This window comes from Rhinoderma darwinii, chromosome 13 (genome assembly GCF_050947455.1).
Source record: "Rhinoderma darwinii isolate aRhiDar2 chromosome 13, aRhiDar2.hap1, whole genome shotgun sequence".
NCBI classification, from domain to species: domain Eukaryota; kingdom Metazoa; phylum Chordata; class Amphibia; order Anura; family Rhinodermatidae; genus Rhinoderma; species Rhinoderma darwinii.
In genome coordinates this window covers 45,192,702-45,219,726 of record NC_134699.1, presented here as the reverse complement: position 1 = coordinate 45,219,726, position 27,025 = coordinate 45,192,702, and the positions used below count along the sequence as shown (strand labels likewise).

Genomic DNA, 27,025 nt, shown 5'->3' with positions numbered 1-27,025 from the left:
ATACCTCAGAGAACACAGGTGAGTACCTGCTAGAGGGTCTGCAATCCTGGAGAGAGTGTCTTGACCACAGGACAATCCCATCCAGAGGACAGGAACTCTGACTGGGTGTATGGAGAGGTGTGTCCCTTTTTTATATCATCAAGCTTCCTGTACAGTGAATGGGATTTCTCTCCAAGGGTGCAGTCATAGGTGAAAGGGTAAAAAAATATTCATTTAAAGGCCAGATTAATATATGGTGTATTTGGAATATTGCAATTATTTGATTTGATTATAAGAAGAATTCTCCATGGTGCGATCACCCACGTACCACCCCCCCCCCCCCGCTCCGGGCACGTATGTCTGCCAGCAAGACGACGAATCTCAACATGCCCAATACTTTGCTTATCTCCCTGTATCTATTAATCAAACATGCAGACTTGGCCCAGTGTGCATGTTTATGTGGAGGTTGGGTAAAGCTAGCAGTTCAGCCATCAGCCATCTTATATCTATGGCCACCTTAAAGGAAATGTGTCACTTTTTTCTTTACTATTCTTTTTTTTTTTTACAAATATTGTTTTGAAAAGTGTTTTAAGTTGTATTGTGTTATGCCTTTTTTTTGTATTCATGAATATTAGGTCTACTAGGGGCTGCCATATGTATTAGTATCTATGTAGTAGTGGGTTAATGCACGGCACCGACACGGATGCTGTACAGAAAACAAAGGGCATAGGAGAATAAGAACGGTGGCTAAATCCACCTCTTATGCTGGATCTGAATTAGCTGTGAGCTTCGAATTCCCTATGGCATGCGCAGTTCATAGCATTATTGGAATGTTGGGGGAGCTCCGCGCCATGATATTGGAGGCCCCAAGTCGAGCTGTGGATGCAGTGATGATGACTTCAAGCAGAGGCTTCCAGCAACACATGTAGTGAAGCACATGGGAGAAAAAGAGCAGGTCCCAGGAGCGTAAGGATGCACGGCAGCATTGGATACTGGAGGATGACTAAGTCAGTGGTGGTGATAGCGGCAGTTTTTACAGGAGGTGCACAGAGCTAAAAGTGGTGGACCCAGGAGGTGGCGAGCAGCGGTGGTGCTGAGAGCAATAAGTGGTGGGCCCAGAAGCGGCGGTGGTGGTGCCTGGAGCTGGTCAGCAAGCAGTGGTGGGTCTGGGAGATGGTCACTGGCAGTAGGTCAAGGAGTTGTTCACAGCAGTTTCACTGCAGCTCACAATAGGCCACCAGTAAGTTTAAGAGTAATAGATAGTAGGAAAGTAAAAAAAGTCAGTGAGAAATTAGAACAGTGAGAGAAATGCCCCTCACAATTTATAGTGGTCTGCCAAGTATAAAAACATGGCATGTTTTTATCCTTTATAACTTGCACACTATGGTACATTTTATTTTATAATGATATACATGTTAAAATCAGACAGGTGACCATTTTTACCTCCCCCTTCTTTTCCACACAGCCAAAAAGGGGAGGGGAGATGTGATGTCACCTCCAAGCAGAGGGGGAGCCCTAATTTACAGCGGCTGTTTTACAGGTTGCTTTTCTGGAGCACATTTCAGATTTGCTTCGTTTGCTAGCCAACAGTGTGAAATATGAATAATTATTATGTTGTTTTTCATATTTCCTGAAGAGTGAAAAAAAAACTACAAATAATAATTTCATTAAAACCACAGAAAAGGCCATACTCACAGATTAGGTGGTGGGTAAAATACCCGTTCCAAACAGGACGCAACCAGGTCAGAGAATGCTGTTGATGGGAAGTGCCCAGGTGTGTTTAAATAATGATAGCCACTCCCACTAACCTTGAGGGGAGTGGTGTGTTGGGCATGGAAGTAAATGTGTAATAATAATAAATAAATAATAAAGTACTGTGTATAGTGCACATGTGAGGTATAGGGGACATGACTAAGTGTAGTGTGTAGAGATCAGGGCTGTGAGTGAAACAAAAACGTGAGTAGTGTGTAAAACATGGAGGCATAGTGTTTGGATAGTGAGGCACAGCATATATCGCCGAATAGCAGCCTATTTATAACGCCCATATTGTAAGAGAGCGGGCTGCCCTGCATGCAGTGCCAAACATCCGCACACCAGGCTATCCCAGCATCATAAGACCCGGGCGCGTCCTGAAAAAAAGTATGTACAATGTAAGTAACCATGAGATACCCCATGTTTTCTCATGGTTACTTACATTGTACATACTTTTTTTTAGGACGCGCCCGGGTCTTATGATGCTGGGATAGCCTGGTGTGCGGATGTTTGGCACTGCATGCACGGCAGCCCGCTCTCTTACAATATGGGCGTTATAAATAGGCTGCTATTCGGCGATATATGCTGTGCCTCACTATCCAAACACTATGCCTCCATGTTTTACACACTACTCACGTTTTTGTTTCACTCACAGCCCTGATCTCTACACACTACACTTAGTCATGTCCCCTATACCTCACATGTGCACTATACACAGTACTTTATTATTTATTTATTATTATTACACATTTACTTCCATGCCCAACACACCACTCCCCTCAAGGTTAGTGGGAGTGGCTATCATTATTTAAACACACCTGGGCACTTCCCATCAACAGCATTCTCTGACCTGGTTGCGTCCTGTTTGGAACGGGTATTTTACCCACCACCTAATCTGTGAGTATGGCCTTTTCTGTGGTTTTAATTACATTCTATGTCCCATTTTTTTGTATATCTCAAATAATAATTTCAGCCTAAATATAAAAAAAAAACTAAATTTGTCCGACACATTCTCTTTAGGACATCTATAAACTATTATAAAATGAATCAGTTTAGTCAGATGCTTTACCAAAATGGGTATGCAGGAGAAGAGACAAACCTTGTGTGTGAAGAAGCGCTGGTCACCGCATCTATTTCCTGGTCTTTCAGGCGCTTGAGCCGCTGGAGCTGTTCTTTATGATCTTCGCACATTTCCTGGACAGATACCCTGATGGATGAAGTATTAGTGAGAACGCATGAAACATGCACTACATGACAGCATTCGTTTAGTCGCATTCTCCTCCTCACCTCTGAAGTTTTAGAATCCTTTCTATTTCTGTATCCTTTTCTTGTTGAAACTCTGTGAGCTTCTTCTGATACTGTGCCAGCAATTCCGCTTTCTCCTGCTCTGTACTCTTATAGCGGGATTTGTGTTGCGCAGAAATCTCCTGATATTCCTGTCGCAGAAGTTCCTCTCTTTGGTGGAAAGAATGTTCTAGTAATTTCAAACTGTTTCTATGAAAACAGAAAACCTTATATCTCCTGGGCAACAAACAGTAGCCATAATTGCACTGCACATCCAAAATATATAGCAAGGTACCTGTGTGCGTTATCGATCAGATCGAGATCTTCTTTGTGCCTCTGTTTTAAGGTTTCCAGTAAAATGTTTTGCTGTTCGCGCTCCAGCTGAAGTTTTCTTACCTGTAATGCACATAATCCATGAGACCTGTAGACATGAAATATACTACCCAGTTTACATACACTACCAAATGGCAAATCTCATACTAGAGCCTCAAGATCCATCAGTTTGCTGTGTACGATATCTCCGTGAGATTCCATCTGGTCTTCTTGGATCTTAGATGGAGCAGAACCCGGCTGCAGACAAAAAGAAGCAATGAGTATGAACTCTGGTGTTGGCTTTCCCAAAGGAAATGAGGCCTCTGCAAATACGGCTGCAAGGAGTTAAAAACTAAAGTGATTTACTGCTGACCAACCTGAACTCTATCTCTGTTGATTCCTGAAGGCACGGCTGAAGAATATGTAAAACAAGAGAACTTAGTTATGAGTAAGTGGAACAACGATGCAATTGTATAAGGATACAAAAAGAGAACATAAGAGGCTACTACCATCACCACACTCCACGGAAAAGTTGAAAGGCTAAAAAAGGATAACAAGATGGGCAGTTCTGAGGATAGTACCTGAAACAGGGCCTTCCTTTTGTCCGGAAGATGTAGGAGTAATGAAAGTTGGTGCTTTTAGATCAACAGCCCAGAGGAAAGGTGCTCTATGTTAGAAAAATTGGGGATTACATGAACATGACTAGAAATTATGCTGCATGCAAATATTTTGACACTCAAGACAACCTACCCAGATACCTCTGGTAACAATGGTGTGGTATTTTGAATGGTCTTGCCACGGTCTGGCTGTTGGCTGGTGCTCGCTGACACTACTAAAGCACTGTGTAAAGAAGTAAAGCCATTCTCACTACAAAGTATCAAGGATGCATATATACAGTGAAGGAAATAAGTATTTGATCCCTTGCTGATTTTGTACGTTTGCCCACTGTCAAAGACATGAACAGTCTAGAATTTTTAGGCTAGGTTAATTTTACCAGTGAGAGATAGATTATATAAAAAAAAAAAACAGACAATCACATTGTCAAAATTATATATATTTATTTGCATTGTGCACAGAGAAATAAGTATTTGATCCCCTACCAACCATTAAGAGTTCAGCCTCCTCCAGACCAGTTACACGCTCCAAATCAACTTGGTGCCTGCATTAAAGACAGCTCTTAAATGGTCACCTGTATAAAAGACTCCTGTCCACAGACTCAATTAATCAGTCTGACTCTAACCTCTACAACATGGGCAAGACCTGGGCTTTCTAAGGATGTCAGGGACAAGATCATAGACCTGCACAAGGCTGGAATGGGCTACAAAACCATAAGTAAGATGCTGGGTGAGAAGGAGACAACTGTTGGTGCAATAGCAAGAAAATGGAAGACATACAAAATGACTGTAAATCGACATCGATCTGGGGCTCCATGCAAAATCTCACCTCGTGGGGTATCCTTGATCCTGAGGAAGGTGAGAACTCAGCCGAAAACTACACGGGGGGAACTTGTTAATGATCTCAAGGCAGCTGGGACCACAGTCACCAAGAAAACCATTGGTAACACATTACACCGTAATGGATTAAAATCCTGCAGTGCCCGCAAGGTCCCCCTGCTCAAGAAGGCACATGTACAGGCCCGTCTGAAGTTTGCAAATGAACATCTGGATGATTCTGAGAGTGATTGGGAGAAGGTGCTGTGGTCAGATGAGACTAAAATTGAGCTCTTTGGCATTAACTCAACTCGCCGTGTTTGGAGGAACAGAAATGCTGCCTATGACCCAAAGAACACTGTCCCCACTGTCAAGCATGGAGGTGGAAACATTATGTTTTGGGGGTGTTTCTCTGCTAAGGGCACAGGACTACTTCACCGCATCAATGGGAGAATGGATGGAGCCATGTACCGTCAAATCCTGAGTGACAACCTCCTTCCCTCCACCAGGACATTAAAAATGGCTCGTGGCTGGGTCTTCCAGCACGACAATGACCTGAAACATATAGCCAAGGCAACAAAGGAGTGGCTCAAAAAGAAGCACATTAAGGTCATGGAGTGGCCTAGCCAGTCTCCAGACCTTAATCCCATCGAAAACTTATGGAGGGAGCTGAAGATCCGAGTTGCCAAGCGACAGCCTCGAAATCTTAATGATTTACAGATGATCTGCAAAGAGGAGTGGGCCAAAATTCCATCTAACATGTGTGCAAACCTCATCATCAACTACAAAAACCATCTGACTGCTGTGCTTGCCAACAAGGGTTTTGCCACATTGTTTGCCAAAGGGATCAAATACTTATTTCTCTGTGCACAATGCAAATAAATATATATAAATTGTGACAATGTGATTTTATGTTTTTTTTTTTAATATAATCTATCTCTCACTGGTAAAATTAACCTAGCCTAAAAATTCTAGACTGTTCATGTCTTTGACAGTGGGCAAACTTACAAAATCAGCAAGGGATCAAATACTTATTTCCTTCACTGTATGTATATATATATATATATATATATATATATATATATATATATATATATATATATAAATATAAAACACGCCTCCCAATTAGCTAGAGTGGACAACAACTGCAAATAGTGGTTCTTATATATGGTTGCCAATTCATTTGAACTAGAAATATACAGATGCCGTTAGCAGGGGGGTTTCAGCAGTGACCTAATCCCCTTCCCCAATCCACTCACTGTCAGTGGAGTCGCAAATTATAAAGGGGCGGTCTAGATGGGATAACCCTGTTAACATCGAAGAATAGCTCACTTTGGGCATTACAGCAGGGACATATTGAGAGAAACACCACTAACAAGTGCCGTTTACAGGGCCTGTATTTTCTGAATAGTGGGGGCAATCCAGCTGTCAGCACATTGAAATATCCCCTCTACCCCATCCATGCCAAGTATAAGCTTTTTCCCTAATGTAAATACTGTATATAAATGACAGAGTGATTGTTGATGTAATGTGATTGCTGATCTGCAATGATGATTTACCCTGATCCTGTTTAAAATAAATGCTATTCAAAAACCATGAATAATGTATGAGATAGAGAATGCAAATAATCGATCAGCCTTACTAACCTGCCTACAGAATTCTCTTTTACACCATTCTGATTCTTGACATTTTGTTCATCCGCCTTGTCTTGTTTTTGAGCTTTCTTCCGAGACAATGCAGAAGTCAACCACTCATCATCTTTCTGTTGCACAGTCGGATTGTCACTCTGGGAGGTTTTTAGCTGGGGTGTCAATCTAGCACCTGTTTTAGTTTCAGTCGGTGGTCGACCAGTAGAACTAGGTGTGACAGTGGAAGATTGAGGAGGTTCTCTTGAAGGAACTGAAGGACTTAGATCAGGAACATCATCTTCTTTGAGACCCAACCAATAAGCTCCATTTTTCTCCCCCCTAGCTGGACTCCGACCCACAGGGGTGGTGGAGCGAGATCTTGAATCAGGTTTCATGCCTCCATTACTTTCTGCAGAAAATCTGGGTATTGGTAAAAAGACAAACGTAGTGGTGAAAATGTCATAAACAGAAAATAAAAAAAAATTAGATGTAGACTGAGAAAAGCATTAAAGACGACAAAATGACTAAATAAATGGGAAAATGTATATTTAGATAAATTACCTGACCGATGATCGTTGAGATCGTCGACCTTCAGGGCTGAATGCCATAGTGGGTTGGTAGGAGCCGAAAGAAAAGTCTTCATCTCCTAGAGGTTCCTCTTTCTCTGTCAAAAGTGTCCTTGTTACTGTAAACGTTCTGATGACCCACATACCACAACCGCTTTATATAGATTACTTTTACCTCACCTGGCATTTTCTGGTACTTGGGATCCAGTTTGAATTCTTTTTCCCCAGTTAATGGCCTCTCCATCAATTTGGCAGAAGTCCCCCTTCCTAACAGCTCATCCAATTTTGAACGCGCAGGCCGTGGAGCAAAGCTATAAAAAAAAAAAAAAATGGAAAAATAAAATAAAAAGCCCATGTCTTACTAATCAAAAAAAATAAAAATAACTAAACTGAATTTAAAGAAGCACTTGACGTTTGTTTGTTTTGCTCTGTAATGTCGGATATAAGGGTAATGGGGGTGGGTGTGGCCTAGCCAGAGATGTAAGTGGACGTGCAGTGCTGAGCTCCCGCCATAGATCCTGCTTTATCCTTTGCCATCCTGCACTATATCTGCCTCAAAGGTCGCTAAACGGCTACCCTTGGTCTGGGGACGACACAAAGTGTTTCGCTTTGAATATCTTTTAATCCTGACGCCGGAATAGGGCTCTACTTGAGAGACGCGCTACATACATTCGGGTGCCTTCTTGACCGCCACGTTGCAAGCTGATGACTTCTCTGGATTCAGCTCGGAAACTCTGTGGGCGGCTCTCCAATAGTTGCCATATACCTATATGCACAGCCTCAGTTCTCCGGTGTACCCCCTGAACTTCGCTGCTCACCAAGACGGAGGGCGGTTTGTGCATGCTGACCCGGCTACCTCAGGGACCTAGAACCCGGCAATCACAACTGCCCTGTTTGAGAACTAGTCCACATTATGGAGTTGGCGTTCTCTTGTGTACACCGAAAGACGACATAACACGCAAAAATAGAGGGGTGCAGGGAGGGAAAGACAAAGGGCCGCAAAATGGGTCTGACAACCCCATTCACGAGCTCAGGTGCACAGAGTTTCCGCGTGATGTTGCTGCCCGATCAATTTGCACACTCTTCTCAATACGGCTCCCAAAGAATGGGCAGATGACACCCTCGAGGAGTCTGATGTTCAAGACACTGTAACTTTACAAGTAGTAACGGATACTGGGTCTACTGTTTCTCCTGTGCCTCTCACTGACACTTCTGCTGCTGAAATGCTTGTTGGGAACACTAACTTATCGGATGCGGATTCTGAACCCACCCTGCGAGATGTTCTTCTTGCTGTGAAACAGGGTAATGGAGCTATAGGGGCTTTACAAGTGCAAGTGGGTAGTCTTGAATCGGCTACTATCCTTCAACAGGATGCTCAAAAAGTAATGGAAAGTACCACTGCGGTGGAGGGCAGAATTTCAGACTTAGAAGACAAAGTATTACCACTGAACACTGATTTGCGCAGACCAGCACAGGTGGTTGCGGACTTCAAAGCTAAAGCTAATGATCTGTAAAATCAGTCTCGGTGAAATAATATATGCTTGTTCGGAGTGCCGGAAATGTGGAAAGTAAAAATTCGTCATGCATTTTTTTTTAAATGGTTGAGAGATAAAATTGGAAACGATAATTTATCATCTGGTTTTGTCATTGAACGGGCTCACAGAGTCCCTACTCGCCCTCTCCCGTTGGGAGCACCGGTTCTGATTAAGCTCCTACACTACAAAGATCGTGACAGCATTCTTCGTAAAGCTAGAAATCATCCAGACATAAAGGGAACCTGTCACCAGCATTTCACCTATTAAACCAGCAATACCACATGGTAGTGGGTGAAAAATCATTTCTATATAACCTATAATGGTCTTCTTAGTCGTCTCTGTAGCTTTAGTATTCAGTTGTTTTAGTGTTCCCGCACCGTATGCGAATATCTACGTTTGAAAATTGTTAAATCTTCGTTTAAAAAGAGTCATATCTTCATTCCCCAAGTTATTCTGAGTTAATTCAGACTCCTCATTTTTGATTGACAGCTCCTCGTCTTCCCCCAGCACAGAAAAAACCTGCGCTTGTGCATTGATGTCCTCTTCTGGTGTGTGCATACAACGGGACACCGGATTATTAGGATAAAAGGCGCAAAATGTTTGTAGACCGTTAATTACAGTCGGAGGAGGAGTTTAGGAGAGGGGATAATGTCAATGAACTTTTGATAGCAGCGGCCAGTGAGGGATAAGTAAAGCTCAATAGGTGAAATACTGGTGACAGTTTCCCTTTAACTATGGATGGCAATAAAATATCTACATTCCCGGACTATGCTGCAGAAGTTCAACGGAAAAGAGCAAAGTTCCTGGAGGTTAAAACGCAGAAAACTGCGGGCTGTGGCTCTAGGTGAAACTCACTTTTTCGTTAATTCTGCAGAAGATACTAATTGGTTGGATAGCCATGAAAATCGTATCCGACGAGCGAGAGGAAGACACACCTGAGGACTTTCTTGGACAGCGTATGAAAGTTCTTAGGTTTGGTTTGGTTGACTTGCGAGTACATGCTAATTAGACCAGAGAATTATCTGTTCATTGATGATGCGAATGTTCACATAGGCCTTTGTACGTGATGCACTTACAATTTTAATGTTTGCAGGATGAAGGTTATATGTTGGCGGGATGGAGAGTTTTATTACTGGGTTGCTCAGTGATGCTAGCTTATAGTTTAGCACTGTTCCTTGTAATACATTGCATAAACTGTACGTATGGCTTTGCTAATGCTCGCAGCATCCTTTGGTTCGTTATATTATGTGTGGTGTGCTACGTTATGTTCCGGCTGGGACAAAACTTCATTACCCTCGTCCTCCTTTTTGGGGGAAGGAAGTTGTATTTTTTGTTATGTGTACATGTTTTGTTATATTTGTGGAGAAAGGGAGAAGGGAGGGGAGGGGGAGCACCATGCAATGTTAGCTCTGGGGAAGCTACGGCTAGGTTGGAGGGAGGGAGGATTACAATTATTGTTACTATACTCTCATGGCAGGAAAAGTTAACTTGTTGACGTGGAATGTTAGGGGTCTAAACAATGCCACGAAACGCTGTGGTATGTTTCTATCTCTTCAAGAACATCAACCGGCTATTATTTGTCTTCAGGAGACGCACGTTATGGCAGACTCTGTTCAACATCTTAAAAGAACAGTGTCATCACAATTTTTTTTTTAATATGTTAAAGATGTTAGTGCTTTATTAAAAACGTTTATATTTATTTGTGTGTTTGTGTTTTACTTTTTCTTATTTTTACACTTTTTCTTCCCTATGGGGGCTGCCATTTTTTGTTCCATTTCTGTATGTGTCGATTAACGACACATACAGACATGGAATACGGCAGCCACAGTCCCATAGGGACTGCGAACGGGTCCCGTCCCATCCACTTCTGTGTACGCCGTCTGTGTGGGAACTGCGCATGCGCCGCTCCCACACAGTCAGATTTGAAATTGGCGCCGTCCGGCGCCATTTTCCTGTGGACCGGAAGTAGCGGCCGGACAGTAAGATTACTACTTCCGGTCGCGGCTTACGGACTTGTGCACTTGGACCAGCGGCAGCAGACGGAGCGGACGGGCCGGAGGGAGCCGCGGCGGCAGGAGCAGGTAAGAGATTTCAATGTATGTTCGTGTACGTTTACTACTGTATGTAAACCTACTACACTGTGTGTTAGCTCAAAAAATGGCGACACACAGTGTAGGAGGTTAGACCGTTCAAACCCCTCGTTTATCCCGGCACTAGCCAGGATAAAGGAGGGGGGGGGGATGCTGAGAGCTCACTAGAGCGAGGGCTTTTTACCCAATTTTGCAATGCTGCAATTTTGGGAATAGCTCCATCTAGTGACCAGCAATGGGAAATATTATAAATTAGAATCTAATTTATATTTCCTGACTCGTGAAAAAAATAAAAAAAAATTCAACAATGTTTAATCACCTACACACTAAATGTTTAATTAAAAAAAAACAAACATGTTTTTCTGGCAACACATTCCCTTTAAGCACTGTACACGAGAAGGGAGGCGGCACATATAATGCTATAATCACACACGAGACTCCATACAATTTACAGTGGAGGCACACATCTCTACCGTCTATATCTACTGTCAATCTGAGGCATTCAAACGGCAAACTCCGGTGTACCAATATACTTACTCCCCGAGAATAGGAGGAGAATGTAGAATGGTATGCCTGTCCGATCCACGCCCTTTTAAAGAACTGGCAGGAAGCGCAGGATGCTCTTACTGCTCATGATAAACACCGTGTGGAACGTAAACGTATGTTCATGAAGCACAGATATTATGAGGTGGTAGCGGAGGATGAAGGGAGACATCCGCCGTCCACGATGGAAGCCTTAATTATAGTTCTGTTAAAACCTGATAAGAACTCGGAGTCTCCGGATGCATACCGTCCTATATCTTTGCTTCCTACAGATGTCAAAATATTGGTAAAAATATTAGCGATTCGTTTGGGTACGGTTATACAATCAATAGTTCACCCTGATCAGGTGGGCTTTATGCACTCCAAGTCCACTGCTGTTAATATATGCCGACTATTCCTTAATCTGCAGGTGGTCCCGGATAATCCTGGTACTAGAGCTGTTTTTTCGTTGGATGTGGCTAAGGCATTTGACAGTGTTGAGTGGATGTATCTGTCGGCTGTCCTGGAGAGGATGGGATTTGGACCGCAGTTTATCGGTTGGATTAAGCTTATGTCTGAAGCTCCAACAGCTCGATTGGGGGTTAATAATATGGTATCTGACCAAATACAGTTGGAAAGGGGCACACGGCAGGGTTGCCCCATCTCTCCTTTTCACTATAGCGGTGGAACCATTGGCGACGAAGTTGAGAGCTGCTCCTAGGAGGAGAAGGCTGCATTATACGCTGATGATATTTTACTGGTTTTGGGTGATACGGGACAGTCATTGTCTTGTGCGGTTTGTATTATTTATGAGTTTGGTGATTATTCCGGCTTTTCCATTAACTGGGACAAATCGATGCTCCTTCCTATAGATCCTTTAGTGACTCCCCTGCTGAGAGGAAATGGTACAGGTTGCTACGCAATTTCAATATCTGGGTATGCAGATCACGCGCAGAGTCATGGACTTTATTCCTTTAAATCTCTTAGCATTACTTGGTAAATTCAAAATGAAGACTGAGGCGTGGCGTAGGTTACCTTTACGATTAGTGGGGAAGGTCAATCTAATCAAAATTATACTTATGCCGCAATGGTTATATATCTTACATAACTCGCCAGTGTGGATAGCGAACTCGGTATTTCAGAGGGTAGATCAATTGTTTTGAGAGTTCATATGGGGAGGTGGAATACCCAGAATTAAATTGAAAACATCACAGCTTCCAATAGATGAGGGTGGCTTGTCAGTTGCTATCTCTAAAGCTTACTTCTTAGCTTCACAACTACAACATTTCAAGAGGTGGGGAATGAGACAACCGGAAGATTTGAATGGCTAATTATTGGTTCATTTATTTGGGGAGGGGCCCTGATTTTCCTTGTTGGAATCGCACAAGTGACTCTTAGCCAATACGGTGCCAATAGTCACACTCATGCATAAAATACAGTGGAAGTGTCGTGATCTGCACGGTATTACTGGTGTCACTAAAATGACGCCTTTGTGGCGTAATGCTAGATTGTGGGAGATTCATCAATTACAAGGTTTTGACCAATTGGAACGCCATGGTATTACGCTTATGGCCCACCTTTGCCTCGAGTCGATCCTTAAAACTTTTCAGCAATTATAGGACAAATTTACTTTACCAAGCCCATGCTTTTATTAATATTTGCAATTAAGATATGCTTTGGGAGCTCAGGCTCAGGTTTCTTCATTGGAAATTCATTCTTCAGTTATCCTAAATATACTTGAGAACGCTGGTTCCACAAAGGGGCTTATATCCTTTTTATATGGTCAAATTCTGGTATATTTAAATCCTTCCTCCTTAGATCGCTTGTGGGAAAGGTGGTCACGGGATGTGGGTGACATTACAAGTGAAATGTGGCGATTTATTTTAGCTGCAATTCCTACAATATCCTTAAACGTAGCACATCGCCGTTCTCAGTTGTTTGTTATACATAGTGTATATCGTACTCCAGTACTGTTGCAACGAATGGGTGTTCGGAGTGATGCTGCATGCCCAAGGTGCTCAGATGACACAATATGCTACACTGACGGAACAGGATCGATATACAGCGACGGAACAGGATCGATATACAGCGACTGAACAAGATCGCCATAGAGCGACTGAACAAGATCGCCATAGAGCGACTGAACAAGATCGCCATAGAGCGACTGAACAAGATCGCCATAGAGCGACTGAACAAGATCGCCATAGAGCGACTGAACAAGATCGCCATAGAGCGACTGAACAAGATCGCCATAGAGCGACTGAACAAGATCGCCATAGAGCGACTGAACAAGATCGCCATACAGAGACTGAACAAGATCGCCATACAGAGACTGAACAAGATCGCCATACAGAGACTGAACAAGATCGACATACAGCGACTGAATACGTTTGACATACAGCGACTGAATAACAAGCACTATAAGACGATCAATTTTACCACCATACTGTAACTAAAATCCACTGCCATAAGAGAACTATACAGTGGTCAGATACCAATTACAAACAGGCAGTCTGCAGGGTATCATCACGCTGTATACCAGACTAGTAAATTCTGTACGGATCAGATACAGTCAAGAGGCGGAATAAGCGACCTTTAAATTCAATGACTAAATAAAAGAATGATGCATCTCCTTTCCTTTTTGTTCATTCCTGTGTTATGCTAAAAAAATAAAAAAAGCTGATCCAAAAACCGCACCAAAATTGTGTGGGTGATCCTGGGCTTAAAGAAAGCTTAAAGAGGCTCTGTCACCAGATTATAAGTGCACTATCTCCTACATAATGTGATCTGCGCTGTAATGTAGAGAACAGAAGTGGTTTTTATTTTGAAAACCGATAATTTTTGAGTAAGGTATGAGCAATTTTAGATTTATGCTAATTAGTTTATTAATAGACAACTGGGCGTGTTTTTACTTTTGACCAAGTGGGCGTTGTAAAGAGAAGTGTATGACGCTGACCAATCAGCGTCATACACTTCTCTCCATTCTAGTCCATCTGTATTCACAGCACAGCGTGATCTCGCGAGATCACGCTGTGTGGAGTACAAATGGACATGAATGGAGAGAAGTGTATGAGGCATTAAGAATCTAATTAGCATAAATCTAAAATAGGTCATAACTTGCTAAAAAATGATCGTTTTTCAAAATAAAAACCACTGTTGTTACCTACATTACAGCGCCGACCACATTATGTAGGAGACAGGGCACTTATAATGTGGTGCCAGAGCCTCTTTAAAGAAGCCGGATTCTGTATTAACATTTATATAGTGAATAAGTGAATATATTACCCCAAGGTTCAATCGTTTTCCTCTTACCTCTTCTCTTCCTGAGGACTTTCAAGATTGTCCCCAAATCCCAGAGCATCCATAATGTCATCAGCATCCTCCTCAAAGTTCAAATCATGTTTACTTTGAGGAGCTGGGCAATGTCTTGTTGGGCTAATGGCTGCTGTCTCTGTATGTCATAAATGTGAAGAAATGAATGTGCTGGACCTGTGACAAAATATTATATACACTACACAAAATGTTGGATGGCCCACTCAACCCGAAAAAGGTATTACAATAATTACCTGTATCATGAAAGGAACCCACATTATTGAAATTAGTACATAATGTATATAGTGGGCTATGGACAGTCACCTCTTCACTCTACGTTCATGGTGACCAGTTGGGTTTCTAGGATAGTATATGCTATACAACATTTGTAAGTTGCGAAGATCGGGTACTTAATAAAGGGACAACCCTTTTTTGGCTAGGGGGTAGCCACTAATAGCAGCAGTTCTTCCTATGAAGGACACATCTTGCCCATTCAGAACATGAACAGGCCACTGATTTTAATGGGCAATCGTAAATAATGTAACGTGTAAAGCTACATGTTCTACTTACCACTGCGTACAGGGGCCTGTTGTGGGACAGATTTGGACACAAGCGGGTTTGACTCATTCGCAATTCCAATATCTTTATCAGACAGGATACCATCAAGTAAAGTATTAATATATTTGCCCCAGAAAGTAAAGAAAAAAAAAATCATATGTTACTTTAATAGAGTGCAAGGTAGTAAAGGTGCCTTTAGAAGTACAGATATATGTCCAATTTCTATCCAATTAGGCCAATATCAATCTAAAATTGACGTGTGCAATTGGGCATTTGATCTGATTAAAATCGGTAACATCTGCCAGAAAACTGATCTGACGTGATTAACCACTTCCCGACCGCGCACTGTCTTTTGATGGCAGGCGGTGCGGGTCCCCAGTCTACAGCAACGTCTTTTGGCATAGCTGTAGAAGAGGTCGATGAGCGCTAATCCTCTAAGTAAGCAGGAGTAGCAACTTACAGCTCTTGTACTTCGATAAGATTTTTAAGTACTACTGGGATCGGAAAAAATTCAGACTCCAGCTGTTTAACCCTTAGATTGCCGCGGTCCGTGACAGCGGCATTATGGAAGGGGACTCCCCTCTTCAATTGCTTCACCGGGTTTCCGGTAACGAGATCGGAGACTGGGGAAACCCTCTGCAGTCAGCCCTGGGGACCTAGAAAGGACACCAAGGCTGTATGTTCAATATGTCTGCTGTCAGAGAATACTGTGTGTCAAAGTGACACAGTGTAATGTATTAGCATACATGTATTAATACTAATACATTATAAGTAAAAAATAAAGTTGTAAATAAAGTTATCCCTTCATTAGATAAAAAAAAAAAAAAAATGTAACAAAAAAATTAAATGTCCAAAAAAAGTCATTCTTTTTCATTAAATAAATTTTATTGCCCATACTTTACATAAAAACAAAAAAACCTACATATATTAGGTATCTACATGACAGTAATAACCTGAAGAATTCATTTAATAGGTTATTTAGCGTGAAAGGTGAATGGGATAAAAAAAATAAACAATGCCAAAAACAGCAAACTGCGCAAAAAAAACCAAATACTATTTCCCCCGCATAGAACAAGGTCTCATATAGTCACATCAATCGAAAAAAATAAATACAAATACGGCTGCTGAAGGGGAGAGAGGCAAAAAAATGGAAACATTTAGCTGGTCATCAAATAAAACATTACTATATGGATGGACAGATTTCAATCAGATCAATTGGCCATTTACACAACAATTTGGATTAATATTGATTTGATTGGTAATAACTTGATCAGATATCTGGAAGTCGGAGTTCACAGGGCGCGGTCATAATGTTTTTTTTTTTGCTGCATATCGTGGCAACTGTGTAGTTTTGACTGAATTTTCCAAAAATCGCTGCAAGATTGCACGGTTTTGCCATGAATCATAGCAAAAATGCATTTTGCTCGCGATGTGAAAACCCAGCCCGAAAGGACCCTTTAAAGGGGTGTTCCGGTTACAACAATTTACCCCCTAGCCGTAGCGTAGGGGTTAACTTATTGATCGGTGGGTGTCCAACAGCTGGGACCCCCACCGTTTACGAGAACGGGGATCCCCTACCCATCGCTTGAACCGAGCGGCAGGTCACTTCTGCGCACTGCCACTCCATTCATTCTCTATGGCAGTGCCGGAAATGGCCGAAAGCTGTACTCTGCTATCTCCGGCGCTCCCATAAAGAATGAATGAAGTGGCAGTGCGCATGAGCGACCTGTCGCTCGGTTCAAACAAGGGGTAAGGGACCTCCGTTCTCGTAAACGGTGGGGGTCCCAGCTGTCTGACACCCACCGATCAGCAAGTTAACCCTCACCCTACAGATAGGGGGAAACTTGTTGTAGCCGGAATACCCCTTTAAGTACGCACCCCTTTTAGTACGCGGCCTAGATGTGAAAAAAACCCAGTCTGGAAGGACCCCTTAAAGGAGTTTTCCCCACGAGTGACATTTATATCCACAGGATATGTCATATATGTCAGATACATGCGGGTCCCACCTCTGGGATCCGCACCTATCTCCCTGAACAGGGCCCCCTAAATCCCGTTCTACTGCTCTGTGTTGTGGCTGAAGCGTGTGATTTCCAACCATGAATTGAGCTTTGCTGTTTCCGTAACTACCATTTCGTTTTATGGCACAACACAGAGCAGTAGAATGGGGTTCAGGGGGCCCCGTTCTGGAGATAGGTGCAGGTTCCAGATGTGGGAGCCACATCTATCTGACATTTATGACATATGCTGTGGAAATAATCCAAAAAATAAAGTGTTTGAAGCAGCACAAATCCCGATATCAGGAGCGGTGACACGCTGTAAGATCAGACAAACCCAGTCTGACGTATTGTAATCCTCAGAAAAAGCGTGGTGAACAGCAGCACACGTCTCCCAAGTTTCAATCAATATGTTCTTTTATTGGTCAAACATCCAGTAAAAAATGGCAACATTTCGACCCGTGACAAGTGGAGGGTCTTTCTCAAGCCTAACGTTAGGCTTGTATACTATGTATGCCCCCCATGTATACTGCGAGAGGCCAGCTATGTGGGCATTAAACTGTGTGGAGGGCAGCTATGGGGCATTATACTGTGTGGGGCAGCAATAGGGGCCTTATAGAGTGTGATGGGAAGCTATGGGGACTTTATACTGTGTGGGGGACAGCTATAGGGCATTATACTGTGAGGGGCACTATTAGGACATTATACTAAGTGGGAGGACTATGGGGGCATTGCCAGGGTGAATATTAAATACAGTAGTATACAGCAGGCTCCGGGGATATATATTCAATGGTGTAGCATGCACATCGGGAGTGTGGTATGCAAAAAGGGGTGTGGCCTAAATAATTGTTCATTTATTGTAATTGATGTCACATGTTCTATTAATGGTGATTCTGATTTAGGCCATAATTGCCAATCCCTACTAGAATGGCATTAACTGTGTTATATAATGCTGTTTCGAAGTCCTCAGCACCTTATGACCAGCATTGAGAGACAGAAGAATGTCACATAAATCTCACACTCTCTCTCTCTCTCTCTCTCTCTCTCTCTCTCTCTACAAGTCTTCACTTACCATCAAAAGAAAATTTCTTGTAAGGTCGGGCTGGGTCAACAGGTGCAGACAGCAGTTTCTTCTCACTTTCCGGCGCTGAAGTCCCTATAACCCAGAGAATAAACAGGACTTATAAGGCCTCATGCCCACTTCAGTTTTTTCCTTCAGGGTGCTATCCGTTGTTGTCACGAATAGCACCCTGAACCCATTCATTTCAATGCGGCCATGCCCACTTCCGTTGTTTTAACGGTACCGTGCGGCCGTTCCATCAAAAGTAGGGCAGGTCCTACTCCTGCCCGTTTTTGACAGAACAGTCTCGGCCTTCTCATTGAATTTGGTCCGTGAAACAACGGGCTGCACACGGAATCCATGTGTGACGGGACCATCAATAACGGCCGTTCATTGGCCGACTGAAGTGTGCATGAGGCCTAAGTCTTAGGATTTTTTCTCAATGGATGTTATAATGACAATATTCCTTGCAGAAATAATCCTCAAGTTGGACGTTTTGATGCAAAATGGGCGGACTAGGCTTTCTAGAATTATATGGTTACTGGTTCTCAACCTATTTATCAGGCAGTTGGTTGGAAGCAGCTTCTAAATAATGTTCTTTTCCATAATCTACAGTAAAGACCTTCTTTAAGCTTAGATGAATCTTCTACCGGAGTGCAACAAAGTAAGCAATATTTTTCTGTTCAAACCCAGGTGCTTCAAACGCTGCCATCCAAAAAGTTGCTGCCTCATAAAGACAGGCCCATTTTCGAGTGAAGCCACGGGTTTAGTTTTTAAAAAAAACTTCCACCAGCCACACATTTCCCTTCAGCAGCCGCTGCATACAAAATGCAGTATTATATGCCAACCAATAAAATAAATCATCGGCCATGTAATAAAAGGACATGCTGGGTCCACCGGATCAAGAGCCGCTCTTTGTGAGGACTCTGTGCTCCGGCTAATAGGGGGCCTCCTCGTCTATAATGTTCACATGCTATAATAAAGCATATGGAAAGACTACGGTTTCACGAGTCAACTTCTTTTAAGAAACCGTAGCAGCGTGAGTTTAATCGAAGAAAACAAACTTGCCTCTTTTAGCACCTATTGTCTGGTCTTGGTTCTTCAGGTCGCTGCTAATGGCTTGACTAGAATTCTTGGCAGGGGCTGATTTTGGCTTTCGGGATTCAAACAACTCTGCATCCATATCATCCAAGTCCTATAATAGAAAACAACATACTTCATTAGTACCAAAGAAGACCAAGTAGTAAATGATCTTATAGAGAATAGCCATTGTATTTAACAATAGCACAATGAAAATAGCTTTAAAAATAACAAAAAAACACGGATACGGGGCATGGCCTGACCGGGGATGTGAACAGACGCATGGTCCTGAGCTCCTGCATAAGACTCCTGAAATTAATCCATCCTACTGCTACAGGGGCACCTTAACCTGCACCCAAACACGCAGCATACCTGCTAATACTAACCCAGAGCTGGCCTGCGATGCCAAGGAGGTGAAAGGTCACGCCGCTTAAATAACATGGTGCCGCGACCGCAGATAAACTGGAGAAATGGAATTGATGTGCAAATCACGTACAGCACACGAATGTGCATCCGTGTGCTGTGCGTGGTTTTCACACACCCATTGACTTTAAAGGGGCGTAGGTGCGTGAAAACGCACCAATGTAGGACATGCAGTGAGTATTACACAGCGGACTCTCGCTGCGTGAAAACTCCTGAATGTGAATGCCCCCATTAAAATCAATGCATCTGTGTGCTGTGCGTGATTTCCATGCACCGCATACTTATGAGATTCACGTTCGCGTGAATGGGCCCTTAAAGAGGCTCGGTCACCACATTATAAGTGCCCTGTCTCCTACATAAGGAGATGGGCGCTGTAATGTAGGTGACAGTAATGCTTTTTATTTAAAAAAACGATCTATTTTCACAACGTTAGGAGCGATTTTGGTTTATGCTAATGAGCTTTCTTAATGCCCAAGTGGGCGTACTTTTACTTTCGACCAAGTGGGCGTTGTACAGAGGAGTGCATGACGCTGACCAATCAGCATCATGCACTCCTCTCCATTCATTTACACTACACTAGCGATATAGATATATCGCTATGTGCAGCCTCATACACAAGCCCTAACATTACTACAGTGTCCTGATAATGAATACACATGACCATCCAGCCTGGACGTCATGTGTACTCAGAATCCTGACACTTCTGACTCTTTTCTGTGAGATTCCGGCAAGTGAAACCAAATCTCGTTTAGCTCCGAGATCTCGCGAGATTTCGTATCCGTTGCTGGAATCTCACAAAAAAGAGAGTCAGAAGTGTCAGGATTCTGAGTACACATGACGTCCAGGCTGGATGGTCATGTGTATTCATTATCAGGACACTGTAGTAATGTTAGTGTATGTGGCTGCACATAGTGATATAACTGTATCGCTAGTGCAGTGTAAATGAATGGAGAGGAGTGCATGATGCGGATTGGTCAGTGTCATGCACTCCTCTGTACAACGCCCACTTGGTCGAAAGTAAAAGTACGCCCACTTGGGCATTAAGAAAGCTCATTAGCATAAACCAAAATCGCTCCTAACTTTGTGAAAAAAGATCGTTTTTTTTAAATAAAAAGCATTACTGTCACCTACATTACAGCGCCCATCTCCTTATATAGGAGACAGGGCACTTATAATGTGGTGACAGAGTCTCTTTAAGAGAAGTTTGATGCTGATGTAGAGGTTAACTTCCTCCATCTGCTACATCACCCATAAACTACTGCCCGTAACCTACATTCCTTTGGGCACGTGAATACATACATGGTGTAGGGTCGCTTATTAGTACCATATTTTATTTATGGAAAAGGGCAAAACTAGTCAAAGTCTGCAACATATAGAAGTGAAAGTACAAGAGGTGGAAGGACATGTTTTTTTTTAGCAGTGTTACAGAAAATTAGGGAAAAGAGTGTGCGGTCTACAGCATCTTAGAACTGGAAGTGATAAGCACCTCATTGGGACCCAGCATCAAATTATTGAGGTCTAATTTAAGGGGTGAGCAGGAAATGCTGTACGCACCCACTAGTCTAACTCTTTAAAGAGGCTCTGTCACCACATTATAAGTGCCCTGTCTCCTACATAAGGAGATGGGCGCTGTAATGTAGGTGACAGTAATGCTTTTTATTTTAAAAAACGATCTTTTTTCACAAAGTTAGGAGCGATTTAAGTTTATGCTAATGAGCTTTCTTAATGCCCAAGTGGGCGTACTTTTACTTTCGACCAAGTAGCCGTTGTACAGAGGAGTGCATGACGCTGACCAATCGGCATCATGCACTCCTCTCCATTCATTTACACTGCACTAGCGATATAGTTATATCACTATGTGCAGCCTCATACACAAGCCCTAACATTACTAGTGTCCTGATAATGAATACACATGAAATCCAGCCTGGACGTCATGTGTACTCAGAATCCTGACACTTCTGACTCTCTTTTTTGTGAGATTCCAGCAACGGATACGAAATCTCGCGAGATCTCGGAGCTAAACGAGATTTGGTTTCACTTGCCGGAATCTCACAAAAAAGAGTCAGAAGTGTCAGGATTCTGAGTACACATGACGTCCAGGCTGGATGGTCATGTGTATTCATTATCAGGACACTAGTAATGTTAGGGCTTGTGTATGAGGCTGCACATAGTGATATAACTATATCGCTAGTGCCGTGTAAATGAATGGAGAGGAGTGCATGATGCTGATTGGTCAGCGTCATGCACTCCTCTGTACAACGCCCACTTGGTCGAAAGTAAAAGTACACCCACTTGGGCATTAAGAAAGCTCATTAGCATAAACTTAAATCGCTCCTAACTTTGTGAAAAAAGATCGTTTTTTTAAATAAAAAGCATTACTGTCACCTACATTACAGCGCCGATCTCCTTATGTAGGAGACAGGGCACTTATAATGTGGTGACAGAGTCTCTTTAAGGACATCACATGGATGACTTTTGTGAAAGTGATTAAAATAAGTTTAAATGATTTCATTTTGTGTGGCATACATTCTGTAGCCTAAAGAATACATTTTGTGCTTAAGAAGTAATTGATCCTTTGAGACAAGTATATTAAAGCTATTTCTTAGCCATGTGTCTCCTTGGTTCTTATCTGAAGCCTGTTGCAAGAGATGCGTAGTGACCTCGAAGCTATGGAAAAACCCTTTCATCGCTAATAAAGGGGAGTGAGATAAGAGTTCATGCTGTTCTGGAGGAAAAAGGATACTTTCAGTAGGAAAGAACAAGCCAGTATTGTATTACTGCCAGAGAATTTGCATGTGTTAAGTCTGATATAAGCATCTAATGAAAAATTCTAATATTACATTTGAAATGTATGGTACGTCTGTGATTGGCTCAATATGAAATATTCTCATTGTATGCGATTGGCTGAATCAGTTATAGTTATATTGTAAATGATTGGTTGAAATCAACCCTACTCCCTTTTATGAAAGATATTATTGTAATTGTTTTATCAATAAAAGGTCAGAAGAGTATTTTTGAGCATACAAGCGGTGTCTCTTACTTCTCTCCGATATAGCGATATAACCTATGATTTGGATCTAGATAAATTCACTGGGGTTATCAGTTGACATACCCATTTAAAATTTCAGTCTAATATATATTTTGGGCCATGATTGCATCAACAACTTTGTTTAAAGTGTCTCAATCCCCAACATACAACAGCTCTAAAAACAGTACTCCACCTACCTACCTTACACAAGTTTATTGTGAACAATAGAATTTAATATTCTACGCAGGTTCAAACTATTTTTATAGCAATATCCAAATAAACGTTCATTAGCGAATATGCTCCTTTTGCATTATGTCTATAGTTGGATTGGATGGGCAACAAAAGTAGTTCTAAAATCCTTCAGCTTCTAGTTTAGTACACTCACAGGGCTCCAGTTCTTAAATGAAGCAGATTTGCTAATGCACATATTTTAGGAAATCGATATAAAATCTATTTTCTAGTCTTCAGTGTAGAGTGCAATACTAAAGTTGGCCCCGCCTTTTAACTCCTTAAGAACATGGTCTATTTTGGTACAAATGATGCAGCGATTGTTTTTTTTTTTCATTATTTCATTGTTGCATTCCCAGAGTCATCATTTTTTTATTTTTCCATCGACATAGCAGTATGAGTGCTTGTTTTTTTGCGGGAAAAGTCATATTTTAATAGCATTATTTTGAGCTACATTTAACGTTTTTAAAAGGGGTTTTCCCACGAAGGACAAAGCCGCCTGGGAAAAAAAAATGCCCCCATCTCCCATTGAAATCAATGTGAGGCGATTTCAGACGTTTCCTTGGCACGGATTCCGACCCGGTCTCCGCTTCAAAATCGGCGCCAAAAAACTCTGTGTGAACTGACCCCATAAATCTGGAATTAATAGAACTTGGTATGTGCCTGATTATTAGATATTCTTTATTATTGGCTGTGAAAAGTCAATAAAGCTTAAATAAAAATGCCTAAACAAAATATGCTACCATAAATTTCCTACTTGGTTATATTTCTGTTCTATGTCGGAAGAACGCTGGATTATCAGGACTTTCTGGATGCCAGAATTTCCCTGTACATATATTTTACATGAGTTCTTAGATGAAGAGATAATCAGATCAATAATGCGCTTTTTTTCAAAATTCTTAATATGAACTGGTATAAAAGAAAATACATTTACCTTCAAGTTTTCAAGCAGAGCCTGTGAGTCACCATCAGAGGCACCAGACTCCTGTATACGGAATACAATAAAATCATTAATATAATAAGAAAAAGCATAGATCATCCGCTCTTACACGTAGGTCTGCACTGTAAAACCAGATGATACTCAGACCAATGATAGTTGATCAGGGTGTTCTAGTTCCTGGACATTTAACTGTTTATTACTAGACTGGCAGGTCAAACAGGGAAACCGGGAAATAGGAACAAATAACTTCAAGTCAAATAAGAACCGGGGACCCACTGAAGAAAACAAAAACAGCGGGAGGTGGAAATAGGAGAGAAGCAAAGGACAAGGAGTGTGAGGAGATAAACAGCAAGAAGTAAAAAAACAAACCTTAGTTGTTGTAAGAAAAAATAAGGCCTTAAAGTTGTTTGCAGTCCCTAAAAATTGATGGCCTATCCTCAGGAAAGGCCATCAATAGCTGGTGGTTCAGGGTCCGACTCCTGGGACCCCCACCGATCAGATGTTTTGAAGGGGGTGCAATGTTCATACGAGCGCTCCTTCCCCTTCATTTCTACTTGCTCACTGTGAATTGTCGACACACATATAGCAGTGTTTCACAGTATTGCAGCCTTTTCCAATTCACTTCAATAGGAGAAGGCTGCAATACTGTGAATGGCCACTACATCTGTGTCGACGGGTGAAAAAAAAAAAAAAAAAAAACGGCTCCAGAAAGATATGGTAGCTGTAATAGAGACATGGGGTAAACGCAGAAAATATCTTACACTAAGGCCTCAAGCACATTTTAGTGATATTCTTTAGTGCTATCCGTTTTTTCAATACCGGTCACAGTAGAATGGTATTGCCCACAGATCAGTCCTGTGTAATGTATCCACAGGCCGTCTGAATATGACTAAACATGGCGTCTGTCATGTGACCGCTTACACACACACACACACACACACACACACACACACACACTATGTGACTCCTAGCTTTGAGTTAGCAACAGGGCTACATGACATACATGTGTTGGTGCCACATAGAGGACGCATCCATTGGCTAAATGAATAGGACTAAAAGGTGGAATAATGATGAACAACTACTTCACTGTGCCTGTATTTTCCGTCTCAAGATTATTTTTAAAATGCCTGCCTGTCTCTAGGGGATGTTGTTAATTAAGTTACATAGTTACAAAGTTAGTACGGATGAAAGAAGACATGTCCATCACGTTCAACCAAGGAATGGGAAAAGGGAAGGGATGGAACAAAAAATCTACACAATCACATAGCAGCTTATAATTTCCTAGAACGAAAAAAAATCTAAGCCTTTTTTAAAGGTATCTACTGTAGCTGTGACCAGCTCCTGCGGTGACTATTCCACAGATTCACAGTTCACACAGTAAAGAAGGCCACTTGAGCCAATTTTCAATCCAATTATAAACTATACTTTCTAGACCTACAGTCCTTAACGAGAACCTTTCACCTGCCCATACTCGAACAGCTGAGGGCAGCATGTAATGGGCAGGGCTGCACAGATCCTGGGGCACTTTAAAAATATTTCCTATCCTCCTCCATTATTTAGATATCGGTGCCGTTATACTTGGCGCCTGATATTTAAATAAACCCCCTGAATGGTCAACGGGGCATGTAATTGGCAAGGGGGGCATGGAACATCGCTGTGACACTGTTCAATCAGCTATGGACAGTGCCACAGCAAGAGCTGGAGAGAGTAGAGCCTGTGCGTGCATGCGCGCGCTCTCACTCTTCAGCTCTCGGCAGACAAACTGAACAAGACTGTGTGATCTCTCACCAGTCTTGTCTGCCGAAAGCTGAAGAATGAGAGCGTGCTCGCGCACACGACCTCACAGCACCAATCCTGCTGCCGAAGTTACTCCCGCCGCCATGGAACAGAAGAAGAACTCACATTCTTCTTCTCCTATTCTGTTCCGTGGAGGCTCTCGCTCTCCTCCTTCCAGCTCTTGCTGAGGCACTGTCCGTAGTTGATTGGACAGTGTCACAGCGATGTTACACGCGCCCTTTCATAAACACTTCCAATTGACAGTTCAGGGGGGTTATTTAGATATCGGGCGCCAAATATAACGGCACTGATATCTAAATAACGGAGAAAGATAGGGTTTGTAATAGCCCAGCCTATTGTATTCTGCACTTAGCTGCACATGTATGGGCAGGTCAAAGGTTCTCTTTAATTTACTCATTAGATGTCTATGAGGGACAGTGTCAAATGCCTTTGCAAAGTCCAAAAACACTATATCCACAGCGGCCCCTCTGTCTAGGCTTCTGCTCACCTCTTCATATAAACAAATCAGTTTTGTTTGATAACTTCTGTCCTTAGTATAACCATGCTGGCTGTCACTTATAACACTATTTTTTTTCACATAATCCTGTATATAGTCCCTCAAACATTTTCCCCACGATGGATGTTAAGTTTACTGGTCTATAATTACCCGGGCAAGACCTAGAGCCCTTTTTAAAAATAGGCTCCACATTTGCCCTGCGCCAGTCCCTTGGCACTATACCAGTTACTAGAGAATCTCTAAATATTATGAAGAGGGGGACAGAAATACCTGAACTAAGCTCTTTAAGGACTCTAGGGTGTAACCCATCTGGGCCCGGGGGCCTTGTGCACATTTATTTTATTTAACTTAGCTTGGACCATATCTACATTCATCCAATTCAGTATATTAACTGATATAATAACAGCACTGGCACCGGCTGCATCAGCAGCTCTTTCTTCTGTTGTATATACAGAGATAAAGAACCCATTTAGTAACTCTGCCTTCTCTTGATCCCCTGTGACCAACTCCCCATTACCACTATTTAGGCGTCCTACACGTTCAGACCTTGGCTTTTTTGCATTTATATACTTGAAGAACTTTTTGGGATTTGTTTTACTATCTTTGGCCACCTGCCTTTCATTTAGTAGTTTTGCTGATTTGATTACTTTTTTAGATTTTATTAAGCTCTTTATAGTTTACAAAGGCTGCAGATGTACCCTCAGATTTGTATTTTTTCATTGCCCTTTTTTAGTCATATATTGCCCTTTTTTTTGTCATGTATTGCCCTTTTACAGAAGGTGTAAGCCATATGGGGTTTAATTTTAGTCGTTTATACTTGTTACCTATAGGAACAAATTTTGCACTATAATTACTCAAAGTAGATTTGAAAATCTCCCATTTATCATTTGTCCAATTATTTGACATTATTTCTTCCCAGTCTATATCCTGAATTGCAGCCCCCAGCCTGGGGAAATTGGCCTTCTTAAAATTAAGTGTTTTTCCCCTCCCAGTCTGTGTTTGTTTTTTACA

The 27,025-nt window shown here is 42.1% G+C and overlaps 1 protein-coding gene across 1 annotated transcript in view; it reads right to left on the bottom strand.

Moving 5' to 3' along the window:
* The window catches only part of FBF1 (Fas binding factor 1), an 85,499-nt gene that overhangs the window by 24,957 nt on the left and 33,517 nt on the right, over positions 1 to 27,025 (bottom strand). The window contains exons 5-19 of the mRNA XM_075845614.1: positions 23,716 to 23,766; positions 19,091 to 19,217; positions 18,035 to 18,118; positions 14,981 to 15,052; positions 14,411 to 14,549; positions 7,132 to 7,262; positions 6,947 to 7,049; positions 6,404 to 6,805; positions 4,078 to 4,167; positions 3,909 to 3,994; positions 3,705 to 3,739; positions 3,496 to 3,585; positions 3,311 to 3,411; positions 3,019 to 3,225; positions 2,831 to 2,938 (exon numbers count right to left, since the gene is read on the bottom strand). Of these exons, the coding sequence (XP_075701729.1) occupies positions 2,831 to 2,938; positions 3,019 to 3,225; positions 3,311 to 3,411; positions 3,496 to 3,585; positions 3,705 to 3,739; positions 3,909 to 3,994; positions 4,078 to 4,167; positions 6,404 to 6,805; positions 6,947 to 7,049; positions 7,132 to 7,262; positions 14,411 to 14,549; positions 14,981 to 15,052; positions 18,035 to 18,118; positions 19,091 to 19,217; positions 23,716 to 23,766 (1,826 nt within the window). The remainder of the gene's footprint in view (positions 1 to 2,830; positions 2,939 to 3,018; positions 3,226 to 3,310; positions 3,412 to 3,495; positions 3,586 to 3,704; positions 3,740 to 3,908; positions 3,995 to 4,077; positions 4,168 to 6,403; positions 6,806 to 6,946; positions 7,050 to 7,131; positions 7,263 to 14,410; positions 14,550 to 14,980; positions 15,053 to 18,034; positions 18,119 to 19,090; positions 19,218 to 23,715; positions 23,767 to 27,025) is intronic.